The 19,726-nt window shown below is 42.1% G+C and overlaps 1 protein-coding gene across 1 annotated transcript in view; it reads left to right on the top strand.

Annotated features, from left to right (window-relative positions):
* Positions 1 to 19,726, top strand: part of RSPRY1 (ring finger and SPRY domain containing 1) — a 35,366-nt gene that overhangs the window by 13,038 nt on the left and 2,602 nt on the right. The window contains exons 3-14 of the mRNA XM_030458043.1: positions 1,744 to 2,236; positions 6,048 to 6,100; positions 7,195 to 7,307; positions 8,934 to 9,060; positions 10,455 to 10,513; positions 10,864 to 10,930; positions 11,596 to 11,727; positions 12,507 to 12,622; positions 13,466 to 13,609; positions 15,776 to 15,887; positions 16,830 to 16,932; positions 18,340 to 18,492. Of these exons, the coding sequence (XP_030313903.1) occupies positions 1,893 to 2,236; positions 6,048 to 6,100; positions 7,195 to 7,307; positions 8,934 to 9,060; positions 10,455 to 10,513; positions 10,864 to 10,930; positions 11,596 to 11,727; positions 12,507 to 12,622; positions 13,466 to 13,609; positions 15,776 to 15,887; positions 16,830 to 16,932; positions 18,340 to 18,492 (1,523 nt within the window). The 5' untranslated portion in view covers positions 1,744 to 1,892. The remainder of the gene's footprint in view (positions 1 to 1,743; positions 2,237 to 6,047; positions 6,101 to 7,194; positions 7,308 to 8,933; positions 9,061 to 10,454; positions 10,514 to 10,863; positions 10,931 to 11,595; positions 11,728 to 12,506; positions 12,623 to 13,465; positions 13,610 to 15,775; positions 15,888 to 16,829; positions 16,933 to 18,339; positions 18,493 to 19,726) is intronic.

Raw genomic sequence — 19,726 nt, 5'->3', positions numbered from 1 at the left:
AGAGCTGTGTGTGCTCTTCTGGAAGGGCTCCTGTGCCACCCCTTGTTCTTACAGCTTACAGAGTGAGGCAGGGACCTTGTGCTCCTGAACCCTTTGTAATGATCTTCAGGTGCTTTAGGAATTTCTTGTCCCAGAAGTCAAGACCCTGTGTTTTTTTCCTGTTAATTTTCCTCAAGGGATTTTTGTTTTTCCCAGGTAGCCCTCAGTTAATTTCTTAATACTAAACATTTCACTGTCCTAAAAGAAGGAAATGCACGTCCAGCTACAGAAGAGTCTGTGAGAGCTCTTGCAGTGCTTCTCCAGTGACACCTGTACCTCCAGGGACTTGCTCACAGGACCATTCTCTGCCTTCCCAAATACCATGGTTATGATCTTGTCCCAAAAGGCAGCCAGGAGTTCCTGGTTAGCCCCTGGCTCTGAGGGCAGGAGGCCTTCCACATTTGCAAGGTTATAAATATCTTGGAACATTTTCTTCAAATGTTATGGTGATGCCTGACTGCTATTAAATAGATCATATAATATAACTGTAGAATAGCAATAACTTGCTGCAGAATATTCACCATAAGTTCTCGATTAAATGTTTAACTTGATTCTTAAATTATTAACATGTTTAGTCTTGAAAGCCACTTATTTATTCTTGCTTGCATGCTTAGAGTACAATTTAGTGAAAAGTAGTGCAAAGTAGTGAAATGGTGCCTTTTGTAGGGCTTTATTTTAGCCAAGACTTTATCATAGAATCATAGAATTGGCTGGGTTGGAAGGGACCTCTGAGATCATCGAGTCCAACCCTTGAACCACTGTTGCGGTTGCTAGACCATGGCACTGAGTGCCACATCCAGGCTCTTTTTAAATATCTCCAGGGATGGAGAATCCACTATATATAGATTATATAATACTCTGTAGAAATACACCCTGTGATATGAAAAATAACTTCTAATGAAATGGAGTTTTAACCCTTTTGCTAGCATTCTCAGGTCAGTGATGTGGAGGGACTGCCCCACAGTCTCTAGTGGGCCTGTGTTTGACCCACGCCATGTGAATCAAGAACAAAAGAATGTCTGAGAGTCTTGGTTTCCAGACAGGGAAGACTTGGTGCTCTCTCTGAAGAAACATAGAAAAAAAAATCCCTTTCAAAATCCCACTTAGATTTGCAGACATGAAAATGCTGTTTGTAATTCCTATTATTTTCAAAGTTGGTCCATGCTGCTTCTTTGGGTGAGAATCCAGGTGATACAGGCACGTTCCAAAAAGACATGTTTATGCCCAGATGGACCAGACACTCAATTCACTGTTGCATCCATTGTTTGTTGAGATAGTAAAAATTTTAAAGTGCTAGTCCTGTAATTTTTGTCTGGAAATGAACATTCCTGATGTGAAATGAGAAACGTGCAGCCTTTACTTGGGTGGCTTGAGCTGTAAATCTTTATAAAGGGTAAAGAACAAGTGAAACTGTTTATGTTCCCACTTAAACAGTAGCAGTGTGCTAGATTTGAGGATGCAGTTGCTTCTCTGCAGCCAGAAGCCGTGGAGGAAATGGGAAGTAAGAGGTGGGATAGAAAGGAACAGTGGATGGGTGGGAGCTTACCTGGTGAATTTCCCCCTTCCCACGCTGAACTTCAGATGCAAACCTTCCACTTCCCAGGTGCTGTATCCACCAATACTGGTTCTGTTTGCTAAAGCAGGAATCGTTCTGTTGTTATTAGAATGGTAACACTGACTTTTGTTCTGGGTTTGCTTTTCCAGGCCTCCCTCTGGATGACCAATGTACGTTTATAACCGATGATATCAGAAACTGTCTCCAACTTCCCACTCGTCCCAGCCGGCAGCAGCGCTGACAATGCAAAGAAGTCACGATTCAGGATCACACAAACATTGCTCTTGAAGCATTCTAGATGATTGTAGTTGCTTTGGCTGTGTTCTATGCTAGCAGAAGCCTTTTTCAAGGTTTGCTGTTGACTCTAGAGCACCAGGTTCCTGGGCTGCTGGGAGCCTTGGCCGGCAGCATGGGGAACTCCTGCGTTTGCCGCGATGACAGCGGAGCAGAGGACAACGTGGAGTCCCAGAGCAGGCAAACAGAGAACAGCAGAGTGCACATCCCTGAAGCAAGAACCCACCCGAGGGACCCTGTGCGCCCACCCAGGAGGGGCCGAGGGCCTCACGAGCCCAGAAGGAAAAAGCAGAATGTGGACGGGCTGGTGCTGGACACGCTGGCAGTAATACGGACGTTAGTAGATAAGTAAGTACCTCCTGAGGAGTCATGCAACATGAATGAAAATGTTCTTGTCTCCTCTCAATCTGTGGCTCCATCCTGTCACCGACCTGCACCCAGCCCTCCCTGAAGCAGCCACATGTTTCCAGCTGGAGGCTGAGGAGAGGAGCACCTTCCATAGGTAATGGAAGTAGCTCCTGAGTGCCCAGGAGCTTCTCTTCCAGGAGCTGAGGAGCCTCCTCACAGTTCCTCTTGGGGTGAGGAGCATGCTCAGTATTTCCTACCTGGCTCAGATACACAGTTTAGGAAGTAATGAACACCTGAGAGTTTGGGAACTTCTTTCCTAAAAATTGGTTGTTGTGCTAGTTTTCTCTTTTCAGGCTGTATTTACTTTGGAAATGGTTAAGCAACATGGAGAGCTTTGATCTTTTAACTTGTATAAACAAACTGAGGTTTTATTTCCAGTTATAAGTCTGACTGCTTTTTAAAGCCTGCGTGTTGTGTCTGTTCAACTCCTGATCCCAGGATTGCATTCTTTGCACACTCAAAGCATCCATTAAGGGTATGGGGGATATTTATGGGTTCATCCTTTTGTTTGTTTGCTTTATGTTGCTTTGTACAAAGCTTTGCAAGGACCTTTAAAATGATGGGTTAAGTTAGCTCAAGGTAGGTCCAGGCAAGGAATTGGGCAGGCCAAAACAGAAGGAAAAATCCTATTGTAGCATCCCAGCTGGGGTTGGGTTTGAAGTGGCTGAAGCTGATAGTGGGAGAGCCTTGGTTCCTACACCTGCACTGGTACTCTGGTGTGTGCCTGCAGAGGCAGAGCTTGCCTTCCTGCTGTAAAATACTTTCAGTTGAAATATTGGGGCTTTTTTTGCCCTGAACATTTAAATCTAAGGGGTTTGGGCTTTTTTTTAACAGGTTTTATTTTAGTCTGTCTTCAAATCATTAAGGTAAAATAATGGCAGATTTTTTTCTACTGTCTCCCTAATCTTGCAGACCTTCCCCTTTCCCCCAAGTTCAGCTCTTTGAGCTGTTTCACAACACTGCTGTGTAGTTGATTCTGTTCCTGTGGGTCTTGCAATCTGTTCAGTAATCTCCTAAGTGCTTTCCTATGCTGCTGAGGGACAATAAGCATAGTTATTTCACTGACCCTGAGTCCTGTTTCTGACAGATTCCTGAAGCTGCTCATTTTTCTATACAGAGCCAGTGAAATACTCCCTCAGGCTCACAGAATCACACAGGTTGTGATTATGGATTTCCAGAGTTCATCCATTCCACCTTCCTGCTTAAACCAGGTCTGGCTGGAGCAGGTGGCTCAGTGTCTTATCCACCAAACACCTTCAGAATATGGAGATTCTGCACCTCTTTGGATCCCTGGATCCCAGTGTTCATCCATCCCCATATTTTAAAAAAATAAGTAAATATCTTTAAAAGTTGGAGTTTCCCATGTTCCAACACATCCTGGCTCTCTCCTCTCTGCTTTTCACCCTCACATAGTCACAGACAGCAATATTGTTTCCCCTCCTTCCCACCACCCCCCTTAAGGATGAACAAACTTTTTCTCTGAGCTTCTTGCTCGTGTTTCATATTCTCCAGCCCTCTGCTAGATGTGCTCCCTTACCCCAGTGTCTGTCTTTTCCTGGAGTGCCCAAAAGTGGCACTTCTGGGTATAGCTGGCTTCCCTTGTTTTGTGTTAAGGCAGTAAGATGCAGCTTCAGATTAAAAGCTGCTGGAGATAAGACCAAGACCTACAGCTCTGAATGATGGAAGGTCTGCTGAAGAGGCAAACTTCACCTAAATACCTATGAAAAAAATTGAAGGACTCTTTCTCCTGGACATGAAGCTAATGAAAGCTCTTTTTAGATTAAGAGGAATGCTTGCTTGAGGAGAAAAGTAATAATCCATGTCTGGAAATCTTGGTTTTCAGTGTGATAGACGGTAGGAATAAGCATGCACCTTTATCACCTGTTCTTCCTAGAGTGCTTTTCCAGTTTTACAAACACCCCAGCTGAAGGTGACAGACCTCTGTGTCAAAAAATAGGCAAGAATAAGGGCAAGCTAAAATGAAAGTGTGTAAGTAGCAGCAGGTTGGAAATTCAGGCTTCAGAGTGATAGTCCAGCTTTGAAAAGCAAAAGGTAATGAAAGGAAAGCAAAGCCCCTTTTTTTGGCCATTTTTTTTTCCAAATTTGAAGGTAATACGTGTGGCTGCTCTGAGGTGAGTTACAAAGCAGCTTCTTGTACTGTGATCTGCAGTGAGCCATTGCTTTCCATGTTTGCTGCTTTTTTGGGTTTTCTTGAATTTTTTTGTTTCTTGGTTTTATCAGTTCTGAAAATTAAGACCTAAGACATCTCACAACTGCTTTTTTCCTCTTGTGTCTAGAGATAATAATGCCTTGCTAGAAGGAAAGGAGTTAAATTTCATTCCCTAGCCTAGGAGGAGAAGTCCTAATTTTTGGAGTTGATAACAAGTGCTGCTTTACAAGCTAAGAAATGAGCAAAATAATTGTTTTGTTCCCAGATGAGAGAGGTGTGTGCTGGAAGGGATGTGGGGAGGTTAAGTGGTTAAAATGGCAAATCAGTGGGACAGAACTCTGCTGTGCTCAGTGCTGACACCTGCTTCCCATGACTGAACCAGAAATCTTGCTGATAAAGATCTCCTCCTTTTTTTGTTGTAGCCTTTACTTGCACTTCTCTTATTTGTTTCTTTATTTGAGTCTCTACACCCTTTCTCTCAAGGTAATCCTGCTTGCAGCATTGCACTGCTTTTTCCTGCTGGGCAGATTGGCTTCCAGAAGTAAGGCAAAGAGATGAGTGGGATCTGTTTGTTTCCAGTATTGTGGCAATACAAAAAATGTGTCTCTACTTTGCCCTTTTCTTGTGCAGATGTTTGAGTGTGTTAATTTTTTGTTGAGGAAAGCATGTGTTTTAATAATTTTACATAAAACTGAGACTTTTATCATGGATCCCTCCAAAGTAGGTAGCTTTATTATCTGCATGATTATTCTGTGTTGAAATTTTCTAAACTTTATCTGTATTTAGCGTTTCTGGTTTTATTTCTGAGGTGTGTGTGGGATAGAAATGAAGTGTGAAGCATATTCTAAACCTCGGGGCAGTTCCCAAAGCATCAGCAGTGCTGAACATGCTGCTCCAAAAGCTTTTTCTGGACCTGGAAGTGCTCACTGAACAGGATTTTGAGCTCTTGCTTTGGGTCCTTTCAGTGCCTGCTCAGGTGAGCACTGTCCATAGGTTCTTCTTCAGCCAGCTTGAGGAACTCTTCTAATTTAACTTCTTATATTTCTTGTGTTGGAAAGGGGCACTTGGTTAAATACCTTCTGTTAAACTGCATTAACTGTTTCTTACAACTCATTAACAAGAGTCTGAAGTCTGTGATGCTGTCAGGTGGCTTGCCTTTCAGTTTTGTGGTTTTATAAAAATGCATTTCCAGGTTCAGCTGAGAATTTTCTGTGGGAAATGCAGTGTTTAAGCAATGTCCCTTGGTTCACTTCATGACCTCTGACACTTGTTCCTCTTGTTGTGTACTCAGAGGAGCCCTGCAAATGAACAGCTCTGCACCCAAGCACTGTGCTGGGCTTGCAGACATGGCAGGGATGGATCCTGTAATTTATCAGCTCCTGTAGATCTGGAGGGGTTGATTTGGAGCCAGAAAAAGTCTCACCTCCCATCTGTGTGCCAGATTGGAAAGCAGCACTAGCAGTCTGCAGCCTCTAACTTTCTTCTGTTAAATACTTACTGGATTGACTTTGTGTATGATCATCTTTGGTGTATTATATTGATGACTGTCACACGTTTTGATCTGTGTCATCTCTCTTTCAGTGACCAGGAGCCTCCTTATTCGATGATCACATTGCATGAGATGGCAGAAACAGGTACCACAGCCCTGTGCTGCCCATTCCAGTTGACTCCAGATCACTCAGATCTCCCTTTCCTTTGCCAAGAAAATTGATGTTAGCTGCAGCCCTTCTGGCTGGCTGTAGCTCTGGGACACAGCTCTGCCCTTCAGAAGCTGCAGTGAGCTGGCTGCATTTGCCTGGGGTTTTATGAGCTCTGTTATCTCCAGGAGCTCTCCAGAAGCAGCCAGGGGATGGCCCCAGACACAGCATTGAACTCCAATCCATGGGCAATGTCTCTTTGCAGAGACATTAAAACTGTGTGCTCCAGTGTGGGGGGGTTTTGCTCTCCTTAGACCTCCACTTTGCAGCTCCTACAAGCTGAGCTGTGTTTGCTCTAGGGCTTTTTGCTTTTTTCCTTTGTTATGGTATGAGAAATTCTTCCAGTCGAGCCTCCACCAAGTTTCTGGTGTAGGTGATTTTTTAAATTTTTCTTTGTTTGTTTTAGAGTTGGTACTGGTCTTAAGAAATGTATTTCTGTATAAAAATAAGTTAATCAGGTGATTAGATATTACAGCAGTTCATTAAAATGTTTTCTGGGGAATGTGCTACCAAAACTCAGCCTCTGATAAATTACTTACATTTACTTGTCACTGTTGAAGGGAGCACTGAGTCTCTCCAGGTTTGCTTTCCTGTATGCAGTTACAGACTCTGCTTTCACTTCAGAGGGAACTAATATCTTGTCATAAGAGTTAGGAGATGACAATGGACACTGAAGCCTTGAGTAGCACACTGAGCAAAGTGTTTGTACTCATCCTGAGTTTTCCTTCCTGATACTGGTGGGGACTCAAGGATGCTCTGGCCTGGGCAGGATTGTTCTCCAGACAACAGAGGGGTTCACTGCAATTTTTTTTTTTTTTTAATCCTTGAATTTAAACTTCTGAACTACTGCAAACTTAGACATTGTTGTAAAAAAGTAAACTCTTCTTATCCTTTTTTTTTTTCTTTTGTTTTTTTCCTTGTTTCTGTAAACTCCCTGGGTAATTTTGAGGATTTTTCAGTTTACATTTATTTCAAACACTTCAGCATCATGGTGTTAATGCTGAGCTTTATTTCTGTTTTGTGGTTGACAGATGAAGGCTGGCTGGAAGTTGTCCAATCTTTAATTAGAGTTATTCCATTAGAAGATCCCCTGGGACCAGCTGTTATAACACTGCTGCTTGATGAATGTCCCCTGCCAACAAAAGTGAGTTTAAAGCCTCTGGGTTTCAATTCTTTGTGGCTGCCACACCCAAAATACTTCTGGGTGGGTTTCACAAGTGATGCAAAACTGGGCTGGTCTGAAAATGGGTATAAATTGGAACTTTGGGTAATTTGTGGTGGCTTGGTATCTGATTGCTGCTTAATCCTGGAAGCACCATAGGGGGAAAAAATAACTAAGATCTGGTCCATGGGGAGGAGCAAACAAGTGGTCTTTGGTGTTTAGCTGCTTTTATTACTGTCCTCCTGCTGTGTGGTACATTCTGTGAGGCAAGGGTACAGGCTCAGTGCAAGTTCTGGTGTTTTCTTCTCAAGTTTGGCAAGTTGCAGACTTACAAGTCCCTGCTGAAACTTCCGTGCCCTGCACTTCAGGAATGCAAGGCAAGTGGGTGTTAAGCAAACAGTGTTTGTTTTAAACAGTACAGTTTTGACTACTCTGAATACTTCTTTTTTTACTGAGCACTGGTCTGGTGTTGGATGGAAAGAGGACCAGAGGGGTTCAGACTCTTTTGGTACAGGAGTTGTAGTGAGAGCTTTAAGTGCTTCGGGGTGTGAATCCCTTTGAACATGATGCTGGTGCAGAGAGCTTGTCTGTCTCCAGATGCTCATTGCTACCTCATTTCATCAGAAACTGATGATATAATTGCAGCTTTCATTTCTTAATCTACTATTTCTGCTGCCTCTCTACAAACACCAGGCTCTAGAGCAGTGAAATGATGTGAGTGTGGCTCAGAACACAATTCAAAAAACCTTATCAGGTTACTCAGTTACAGCAATACTTGTTTTGTTTCTCCAAATGGCCTGCTGATGACTTCAGTGTGAGGAGCTCTTCTGTTTTAATTATATCCTAGCCTGAAATGATGCAGTTTCAGTCTGAAGCAGCTGAAACTTTCATGCAGCCTGGAAAGTTGAGGGGGATTTTGGAGCTTTTTGGGGTGGGATTCTCCCTGTGGCATAACTTGTAGATTAACCCCTAGCTGCTCTGAAAATGGAAGGGATGTTTGAGATCTTTCTTGAATTCTCTCCACACCAAACTGCCTGAATGAGGCAAGTCCAAGCATGGCATTTCAGATTTATTATCCTCATTTAGTGTGACTACAGAAAGCCATTTGTGCACTCAGGAACACAATTTATGATGTCCTGTAAAGCTGGCAGCATCCTAAATTTGTGGTGGAGATGTGGGCTCTTTTTTTGAGGCATATCTTTTCAGTCCCCAATTCTAAGGTCTGAAACAGCTCTTTTTTTGGCAAAGGGTGTGAATTTTTTAAAACTTTATTTTAGGCCTCTGGAAACAGATGAGATGGCAGTAGTGCCAGAGGTGCTGGTTGGTATTGTTGCCTTTGCCTGCTCTTCAGATTTATGTTGCTGTAGGCAGCTCCCTTGTGTAATCCAGAGATGTCACAAGAATGAGCACCAATCTGGTGGTAATTAAAAGTTACAGATCTTGGGGATGTTGAGTTTTATCTCCCTGCCTGCTGTAGCCATGCTGTCTTTAATGTGGTAACATTAAATATGGGTAATATAGTGTAAGAATAACTTGTACTCTACTGAGTTAGGGTGAAAACTCTACCTGTCAGTTATGCTGGAGAGATTTCTAATTGTTCTTTTTCAGGATGCATTACAAAAGTTAACAGAAATATTGAACTTAAGTGGAGCTGCTGCCTGCCAGGATGCTTCCCACCCTGCCAAGCACAGGAACACAACTGCAGTGCTGGGCTGCTTAGCAGAGAAGTTGGCAGGTAAGGAATTGGGGTTCTGCTGGGAGCTCTCAGGGGCCTCCTCACAGCACCTTCTGCCTCAGGTCTGCAATGCAAACTCCTTCAGAAATGTTTCCAAATGCTCTGCAGCTCAGGGAGACCTTGGGTGATTCAGATGTTGAACAGTCACTGGTGTGGGTCTGAATGAGCCATTCAAATTCCCAGATAATTAAAAAGAACAAATGTCTCTGATGCCCAGTTATGGATTGTGGATGTGGTTGTTTATGGTACGTTGTCTTTATCAGGTTTTTTTTGTGTGTAGACCTACCCTGGCTATGTGTGAATTGCTGGAAATACAAAGATCTTTAACCAGTAGGCAGGAATACAAAGTTAGTAGTCTTGGAATCTGTGTAGAAACAACAAAGGAATCAAGTTCCTTCCAATAAACATGTATTACCCTATTGCAGTTAGCAGGAAAGAGTCTCTGTTCTGTGTTACTTGAAAGAAAATTGCTGGGATTCTAATTTGAGATGATTTCTCATACAGAGTTGTTTAGTCCCTTGTCATTTCTAGTACCCTGCTGGAAATTATCAAGTTTCCTTCCTGCTGATGGTTGGGTTTCTATCTGGTTTTTTGGTCTTCTTCTGAAAGCAGACAGGAAAATGAGGAAGGATTATCTGGTGTCACCTAATGGTTATTAATTTTTTTTTACTATTTCTGTCAAAAAAAAAAAAGGCAAAAACAAGGGCAGGAAGCATTGTTGTATTATAATGTTTTACTTGCCAAAATCAAAGCCTGTATCTACTTTTGTCTTAGTGGCCACAGAGCAGATCTTGCTGTATCAGCAGAGCAGTTAAGGCTGTGCTGGAATCTTTTGCACCTTGTTAGAATCCATAGATACCATAGAATACCATAGATCCATAGATACCATAGATTGATAGGAATTTATTCCCTTGTATCTGTCTTGTATACAGTATTTCAGGGCATTTTTTTTACCATTGGCTGCTTGCCATGGTGCTGCTGCAGTCAGTGTAATTAACAAGCAGGCTGCATTGGGTGCTCAGGTTTGCTCATTTGCGGCTGCTAATAAGTGGAGCTCATCTTTAAACCTTGACTCTGGCAATTAAAGGGGAGCAGCCTCATTCTGAGAGTAGCAAGCATGGAGATGCTAAGCAGAGACTAGGAGAGCCTTTCTTCAGAATCTCAGAGGTGTGATTGGAACTCTGTCCATTCACAGCAGGTAAACTGAATGCTTGTCACTTGACAGTACTGGTAAATGTCACACCTGCAGCAAATATTTGGCTGGGAACAATGATAATTGTTGTATTTTATAGTTCTGCTTTGCTGCAAAGTTCTTAGTGTGCTGTGATTCCTTGTGTGTGTGATAAGTACGTGGTGGTTCCCATGCATGGATTTAATTTTTAATGTTCCTGTAGGTCCTGCAAGCATAGGCTTACTCAGCCCTGGTATATTGGAGTATTTACTTCACAGCCTGGTAAGTGTGCTTGGTCCTTTTGTTTCTGTCCATGCTGAGCAGTTATGATGCAGTTCATTTTTATTAGGATTATTGTTGTGAAAAATGATGGTCACTACCTACTGGTAGTGGATGTTATAGGGAGTTGAGATGCCAGTGAGGCTGTGGAACCTCCATCCTTGGAGCTCACCAGGAGCCAGCAGGACAAGGTGCTCAGCAGCCTGATCTGCTCAGACCAGCTCTGAAGGGGAGGGTGGGATGGGTGAGCTCCAGAGCCACCCAAAGCATTCTGTGACAGACCAGCAGATTTTCTGACCCACCTGTGCTTATTGAGTGTTTATTAAATAACCTTTCTTGCTGTCCATGTTTAGAACTTCCAGTCCCACCCCACAGTGATGCTTTTTGCACTCATAGCACTGGAGAAGTTTGCACAGACAAGTAAGTACCACCCTGAGCAGCCATGCTCTGGCTTCTCCTGCCCCTTGGAGCTGATGGCACTTGGGGATTGGTGGGAACACAATGTTTGTCCTTTACAGGCAAGGAGGAATATTTATTTATTATTTATTTATATTTATTTAGTATTTTTTATTTATATAAGGGGTTTTAGTGATACCCCTCAAAACACTTCTGATTTTTGAGGGACTCAGTGCAGTTCTTCCCAGGTAGAAATAACTCCAGAAGGACTTGTGACACGAGGCCTTTGTCACTGAAATAAATCTGTGCTGGTGATGGAGAGCAGCTCTGGCAGCACACTTGTGGGCAGGAAGCAAAGTTTATTGCTGGAGTGACATCCCCACCCACAAACCTTTAAAAGATTTCCTGAAACTCAGTCCTCAGCTTAGAAATTGCTACATAAAGACTTCTGACAGGAGACTTTTGGTACCTGAGAAATAAAATAACCTGTACTGGAGAGAGGGAGAACAGCTGTGATTGCTTATGTTGCACCTCTGTGCTGAGCAGTGCTGAGTTAAGTCCATGGCTGTTTGGGAAAAGAAGTTCATGCTGTTTTTAATATTGAGGTTTATATTGTAAAATGCTACTCTTTGTACCCAAACCTGTCCCTGGTTTATAGCAATGAATCATTTTTTGCTCTTAAATTGCAGGTGAAAATAAAATGACAGTTTCTGACTCATGCATCAGTGACCAACTGATCTTGCTGGAGAAATGGACAGATAACCCAGATTATCTGAAACGCCAGGTTGGGTTCTGTGCCCAGTGGAGCTTAGACAATCTGTGTAGGTATAATGAAGCAGTAGATTAATATTAGTCATTATTTTTAATGCTAGTAATTATTAATGTAGTAATTTCACTTCTCCAAAGATGCTGAGGACTACTTTGCTTTGTGTAAGAGTAAATATACCTCTTCCTTAAAAAAAAAAAAACAAACACAACAAATCCAGTGTACTTGCATGGGACTAAGGGTTTTTCAAGGAAAAGGTCTGTGAAAGGAAGTGGTTTGTACTCTGCAAGTTGGAGCGGCAATGAAAATTCTCCTTTGCACCACGTGTCCTGTAACCCAGGCTGCAGCAGGCAGGCAGAGCAGCTCAGTTGTGCTGCTGTCTCCAGGTGGAACAGCTGAATTTCTGACACACCCTGGTGAACATCAGACCCCAGCAGTGCACAGGCTCAAGGAATTATTGAAGACTTTAAAGACAGGGTCTGGTGATCAAAAGTGTCTCAGAAACTGCCAGCTGGATATGCAAATGCTGAATGAAAATGTAAATCCTGAAAGAATGGCATTTTGGTGTGAAGTTGGATGCTTTGCTTTTGCCTGTGGAATTCCTGGGAGCAGTGATGAGGTTGGGGAGGCTTTATTCACAGGCACAGGTCGTGTTCTTATGTTTAGAGGGTATTTGACACCCAGGGTGGTGAAAGGAATGCTGTTTTCATACTGTCACTTTCCTTGGGTTATGTCAAAAATCAGCTGGGTCCTGGAGAGACTGATTGCCACTGTGGGAAATGTCTACAGTGAGATTTTGCTGCAGCACTGATTAAAACTTGGTTTATTTTGCAGTTTTAAAAGAAGGCAGGCAGTTTACATATGAGAAGGTTGATTTGACCAACATTAGGGCTATGCTGAACAGTAATGATGTCAGTGAATACCTGAAGATCTCACCACATGGATTAGAGGTAGGAAATAATTTCATGATTTTGACCTAAAAAGGAGTCTGTAGAACAAGGCAGGGTTTAACTATTTTTGTTTGCTACTTGCTCCTGTGATTTCCTAGAATGAATCAGAGTTTTCTGCCAGTTTTGAACAGAAAATTTGCTTTGTCCAAGGGTTTTAACATTGCTACACCAATCTCAGTTGTACAAATGTTCACAGTAAAAGCAACACCTGTACCTGTGTTGGCTTTCCACTCATTTGCCAAAAATTCTTCACAAAGTATAATTCTTATTTGTTTATCCTGTCTGGTCTTGAAAGTCCCATAGCAGTAGGATTTTTCTCAACCATATGTTGTTTTTCCTTCCTCTGCTACTTTTTTTAAAAACTTGTTTGCCTACTTACAGATGGGTTTTCATGAACTAACTTTGAATGTTTCTCTGTCCTTCACACCAGGACTCAACAGTGACTTGAGTCTTCCTGTCTTGGTCTTTGTCTTTAAATCTTAAAATGGACTTTTACCAACTCTTCTTTGCTCTCCCCCCTTTTTCTTTGCTCTCCCCCCTTTTTCTTTGCTCTCCCCCCTCTTCTGCTTTGCTTTCCCCCCTCTTCTTCTTTGCTCTCCCCCTTTTTTTCTTCTTCTTTGCTCTCCCCCTGTGCTTTGCCACTGAGCAATTCTCAGTCTCCCTTACTTGTTAGTGTGACAACTGTTGCTACAAATAAAGGTCAGTTTCTGTCTAAAGTGGTTCTACAATCATGTTGCTTTATTCTTGCAATGCTAGTAACTTGATCCAGGGAAGAAAGGGCCTTATTTGATGTTGTTTATTGCATTTTTTTGTGGGAAGTTAATTTCTGTTTGGTTTTGGTAGGCTCGGTGTGATGCCTCCTCCTTTGAAAGTGTTAGATGTACCTTCTGTGTTGACTCTGGAGTCTGGTACTATGAAGTGACAGTCATCACCTCAGGAGTGATGCAGATAGGATGGGCTACCAAAGACAGCAAATTCCTCAATCATGTGAGTGCATTTAATGTCATCAATGAGGTAACTCCAGTATTTTCATACTCAGAACCCCTGTGAAAACAGCTCTGGTTATTCTGTGATAGTAACTGAGCAACTTGCACCTTTCCCTCGCTTTTTCTCTACTTCCATGAAGCTCTTTTTGCTGCATTTATTGGTCCAAGAAAGGGCTGGATTGTCACTGCCAGACAGACACTGCTGACCCAAGCCCTGCACTGACAGCTTGCAGTAGACTTGCTGCTGTCTGAAAAGGGAAATTGCTTATTTCTTGTGCCTTGGTCTTTTCTTGGAAGTTCTTTGGATCACAGCAGTGGGTACTGTTTAACTCTGCTGTATGGCTGTTGTCAACTCAGGATGCTGCAGCATATTGGCTTTGGTATTTCTGTGACACTAAGAAAGGGTAATGGTGGCTTCCCAAAAAACCTCTCTGCTTCAGCTTACAGAGGACTTTCCATATTGCCAGCTTTCCAAACACCCATGAAAGGGCAAGCTAGAATTCCACTACAAAAGCTGTGTCTGACACAGACTCATGCCACTGACCAGAGCTGAAATACAGTGCTGGGATTTTCAGTTTGGGCTTCTGGCTGGCCTTGAGAAAGAAATGTGCTCTTAGCCCTACTTCAGTGTTGTAATTTCGTGGCTTTCTGTTCCTACTTGGAATTCAATTTAGGGAAAGAATTATACATACAAATGTAGAGATAAGCAGTTAAAAGTGCTCATTTCCCATCATAGCAGAACTTGTTGTGCAGCTGAGTGAAATGCAGAAGCTGATGTGAAGAGAGGCCAAATAATAGGAGTAAATATTGATGGGGGGGTATGAGAGAAATGCATCCAGATAAAACAAACACCAGTGGCAAGAAACCCAGCAGGAATGAGAGAGTGGCTTTTCTCACCACTTAATCCTTCCCCTGAGTTCAGTGGTCTTGCTCCATTTCTTCTAATAATTCATGGAAATAGCATTGTCTGCTCCAGGTCTGTAGCATGCACATCTCTCTGCACCACATCCAAAGCCCAGTCTCACATATCAGACACAGAGTTGCAAGTGTGATTCAAATTAAAAACAAAACAAAGGCAAAACAACAAGAAAAAAGCAAGCAAACAAAGCCCATATAAACAAAATCAAAAAGAACACAAATAAAAATACCATACAGACCCATCCCGAGCACAGGCAGTGTAGACATTGAGTATTATGGAAAATAAAAGGCTCTGTGTCTGTCTTTAGACTCTTAAGAGGCTTAAAAGATTTTTCCCATTTCCAGTTGAGCAGCTTGGTGTAAATGCATTTTTCTGTCTGTGCTTTCTGTACAAGGCATAAAAGTAGGAGCTGTTGCATCTCTGAGCAGGGTAATTTTCTGTTGCTACAGTTGTTTTGCAGGTGGCTAAATGCTACTGTTCTTTCAGTTCATCAGGTGTCAGCCTGAAATTCCAGGATATCTTCTGGGTATATCACAGGCAGGGTCAGCAGGGCAGCCACATGCCCTTTATTGACAGGGTAACAAAAAGCCTAGGCCTAAATATTCCATTAAACACCCATTAGCCAGGCTTAGCTTCAGGCTGGCACATCAGAGGCTTCTCTCTCAGATGCTCTCCAGGATCTGCACTTTGATTTAATCCATGCTGAGCACAAGGAACTTCCCTTCTATGACACTCCTGGCTTTCACATTTGGACTCCCTGCATGACAAATTCTTCTCACACTCTGAAACTTCTGGTTTTGCATTTATCTTGGACCCAGGAACTGAGGGAGGGTGGCAGGGAAAGGAGCACAATATGCAACAAAATCAGGGAAGGGACCCTGGGTTTGTTCTTCTGGGGGAAGGTACTGCAAGTCTGGTACTGGGACTTCAAGATAAGAGTGGTTACACTTCTACATTGACTTTTAAGATGCAAAAAGTTGCCTATTTAGGTACTAGCCTGCTAGTTTAAATAGTTCAATAGGAGAGATTTGAGATCAGAGAGAGTGAAAAACACTTTGGAAATGATATTCCCTTCTTCCCCAACTAATTCCTTTTGATGTGAAAATGAATCAAAGCCAAAGTTTAAAAAAAGGGGGGTGGGAGGACCCCTCCTTCCTCTTGGAGGAATGGTTTAGTCAAAGAACAGCAGAGTTGAGTCCTTCTGTGTGAGGAATGGCTGCAGTCTGATGCTTCACCCTTGTTCTGAAGGAAGGTTATGGCATTGGGGATGATGAATACTCCTGTGCATACGATGGCTGCCGGCAGCTGATCTGGTACAATGCCAGAAGTAAACCCCACTCCCATCCCTGCTGGAAAGAAGGTATTCACTCCTCCTTCTGCTCTTTGTCCTTGTGGGATTTCTGCACACTTTTTTTTTTTTTTTCTCCTGCAGGTGTCTAGAAACCATCTTTTTTAGTAGGGGTGTACTGAGAAGTTACTGCTTAGTCCTGGTGATGCTTAAGTTTTAATTATTGTGCCTTTCCTGGTGTTTGCAGTGGTCTAAAAGTCTGAAGCAGGCACCATGCTGCTGTTCCTCAGTCTGTGTAAAGAGAACCTGGTTGGTTAAATGCTTTTTCTTTTCATAGGCAGAGTACAAATCATAGCACCAACTAACAGTGCTGGACACTGAATCATAACTGGTTTCCAGATGTTGTAGCTCTACAAGAACAGAGTTAAAATGACTCTTTCTGGGTTGAAAAGGTTGCTTTAGAGTGAGGGGAAAAACCTTGATCTCTGAATTAGGCTTTTATTTCTAAGGAGGAATTGCACTGTCTTGCTTGCTTTAAATTTTTGGATAACTGCTTGGGCAGCAAAGCTCTGTCCTTCATCTCGGGCATGCCAGGCTTGTGTGAACTGTGCCACCTTCTCTTACATTAAAAATTTCTCCCAAGGATGGCTAAATTGAACATTTAGGACAAATAAATAGCATAAGCATATCAGAACAGAATTTAGCAACTATGTGTCCTAATGATGCAAAATAGTGAAGCTTTTTCCTGACTTAGTCAAATATTCTGCAATACTACAATTATGTAGTTTTAATACTTTGGCAGAATAAAATACAGGGTTTTTTTACTATTTTGTCCTGGTTTTCTTATTTCTTTGTTGCTGTCTTTATCAATATTTCTTCCTTTTATGCTGTTGCAAACAGTTCCTTTTAAGAGAGACAACTCATAGTGAGATTTGTGATACTTAAAGCAATAACTGTATCAGCTGGTGGCATCTAAGAGAAGTTAAATATATTTATCTTTGTTTTGTGTGTAAGGAGACACAATAGGATTTCTACTAGACTTGCAAGAAAAGCAAATGATCTTCTATTTAAATGGAAACCAACTTCCTGCTGAGAAGCAAGTATTTTCATCTGCTGTGTAAGTATGTGCTCATTTGGAAGGACAGTGACCTGTGGGGGTACCTGTTTTAATCCTATAAAGTATTTCCCATTTGAGATGTAAATTCCCTTTTGCTTCCCTGAAGCCATCGTTAGGCAGGTTTCCCAATTGAAAGCTGCTTAGAAATCAGTGAGAAGGATATAATTTTATAGATGGTTTTCAGGGTGTAAGGCTAGGTTCAGCTTGATGTTTTCTGCTGTCAGACCAGCACAGCATTGAACAGAATGAGTCTGTGGCAAAGGGAACACATTTCTATTAGTGCTTGAGGAATTTTATGTTTTAAAAAGTCAACCCTCAGTCCTGTAACTGCTGCAGACTGCCTGTTAATTGCTGCTATTCACTGGGCACAGTTTCTGTAGTAGCAGGGGAGCACATCTCTTGGTAGCAGTGCAGAAAGGTGTTAGGCTTATTTTTCCAAATCTGTTAAAATTAACATGGCTCACTCCTCTCATTCTCATGGAAAAAAAATCAGTCTTTTACTTCTGGGAAGATAAACAGGTGTGATAATTGCAAAAGAAGCTTCTTATACAGCTTAATAAAATGTTACAGTGATTTGTAAATTAATGTTACTGTGCTAAGAATTTAATTTGTGTTTTCTTAAAGAAAGTTGCAGATGCAAGCAAAGAGCAGTTCAAAGAGCTGCAGGGTACCTTGGTCTCTTCAGCTTGCAGTGCTCTGCTCTGCCCCTGGAGAGGTGTCACCTGGAGGGTGTGACCTGGATGCTCACCAGATTGTGTTACTTGGTTGGGACTGAGGGTGTTGCTCAACTTGAGCCCCTTCAGTAAATAAAATGGAAAGAGGTGATATTTGTGGTATTCTTCCAAGGTGTCTGTGTGGCTGTGACACCAGTCCCAAGGTCATCCTGCCAGGGTAAGGAGGAGCTGGCAGGTGCTGTGCTAGGAGAGCTCAGACCTTGCCTCATGGGTCCCACACAGCCCAAACATCTCAAGTTCCTCAGATTTGTGCCTGCTCAAAGGAAGCAGAGGAGGGGTGGACATGGAGATGTCCCTTGCAGTTGGTATTTACTCTTCACAGCTTTAAAAACCAGCAGCACAGTTCCTCAGTGTCAGAGGATCAGGTTCTGGGCTGTTCAGGTGTGTGTATCTGTGACTAATCCTAGTTGTAGAGTAGGCAGCCTTTATCAATAGTAAATTACTCACTAGTAAATCCTGATAAACCCTAACAGTCAATTCAGAATGTGAGAACTAAACAAGGAAAGTATGTGCAGCTGAAAGAGGGTGTGTTACAGGTTGTTCTCCCACTGAATGTTTCTATTGAAGGAACTTTCTGTCTCAGGGTGGATTTGTCTGGCCATAGCAGTCACATGTCTGGAAAGCTTTACTGTTGTTGAAGTCACTGACATGTCTGCTGTTCATCATATTGCAGGTCTGGTTTTTTTGCTGCAGCTAGTTTCATGTCCTACCAACAATGTGAGTTCAACTTTGGGGCAAAACCTTTCAAGTACCCACCACCAATGAAGTTCAGTACCTTTAATGATTATGCCTTTCTGACAGCAGAAGAGAAAATCATTTTGCCCAGGTAATCCTCCTGTCTGGTTTGAGTGTGTTTGCACACAGAGAAATAAAATGCTTCACTTCTGAGTTGCAAAGTTGTTTTTTATGGGGTCACTCATCCATAGGGCTCTTCAGAAAAGGAGCAGACTGTCTGCTCCAGGGGAACCTAATGAGCAGGGCAGGAGAGAAACAGCCAAAATCCATTCAGTTAATTTTTCTTTTTTTTTGTAATATTAAACTAAGTTAAAATACAGCATACTATAGCACTGCACAAGAAACTGTTTCTAGTATAATTGCTTTCTGCCATCCAAGAATGATTAGGCTGGTCAAGGAAGCATAGTCCTAATTAAAAAAAAAATGTTGTATTTAAAATTGATCTAATTATTGATGTTGACAGTGTGGAGGTACTGAGTGATTGTAAGACTTCAAGCTGTCCTTCTTTTCTGACCCAGATGAAAATTTCCCTATTTGTAAATGATAGTACTGACAAAGGTTATACAAATTTAAATTGTTTTCTCACCTAAATCAAGCCAAACAGAAACATTTTTCCTGTACTTAAAAAGTACAAAGTCCTTGCAGGAACAAAAAGCAAAAGCTTTTCTGATCTAGGTCACTGGTAACAAAATAATTTACTGGAACACTGTCAGTAACACTGCACAGTGTGTCATGCAGCTGTACCCCAGATTTGTAGCTTTGTCTGAAGATTGTCCTTGAGCAGTGCTCAGTGTGGCTGGAATCATCTTTTGCTCCTTCTGATTAAGTGGGGGGAATTTGTTGCAGGTGGCTATAATAAAACTCAGAGGCTGGGTCTGAATTATCCAGCTGCCTGGCCAAGTGTACTTGAGGTACTTTAAGTGTCTCAGTGTTTAAGAATAAACAAAAAAAATACCTTACTCTGAGTCACACAGGGCAAAGTTTGAGGCTTTTGTGTTTATGCACAGGAAATCAGATGCTACTTGCACTGGGTAGTCCCAGGCAGCTGGAGTAATTTACACCTGGTTGTGACTGCAGGAGCTTTCAGTGAGAAGTTCTGACTGAACTCTTTAAGATGATGTTAATTGTCATTCCTGGTCAGTCCCCTTTTCAAACTGAGTGTTCTTCTGTCTCATGTGTGTTGTGCTCTAGGTGAGGGTTGGTTTTTTTTTTTGTAGTTTTTAGCTGATGATCAGATGTCATTGTTAGTGCTATCACTCTGGCACTTCTCTTGCAATAATTAAGCACTACCAGTTAGAACTGTTACCTGATTTTGCCAAAAGGTG

The sequence above is a fragment of the Calypte anna genome, chromosome 11, assembly GCF_003957555.1.
Source record: "Calypte anna isolate BGI_N300 chromosome 11, bCalAnn1_v1.p, whole genome shotgun sequence".
NCBI lineage: Eukaryota > Metazoa > Chordata > Aves > Apodiformes > Trochilidae > Calypte > Calypte anna.
This window is presented reverse-complemented; position numbering and strand designations above follow the sequence as displayed.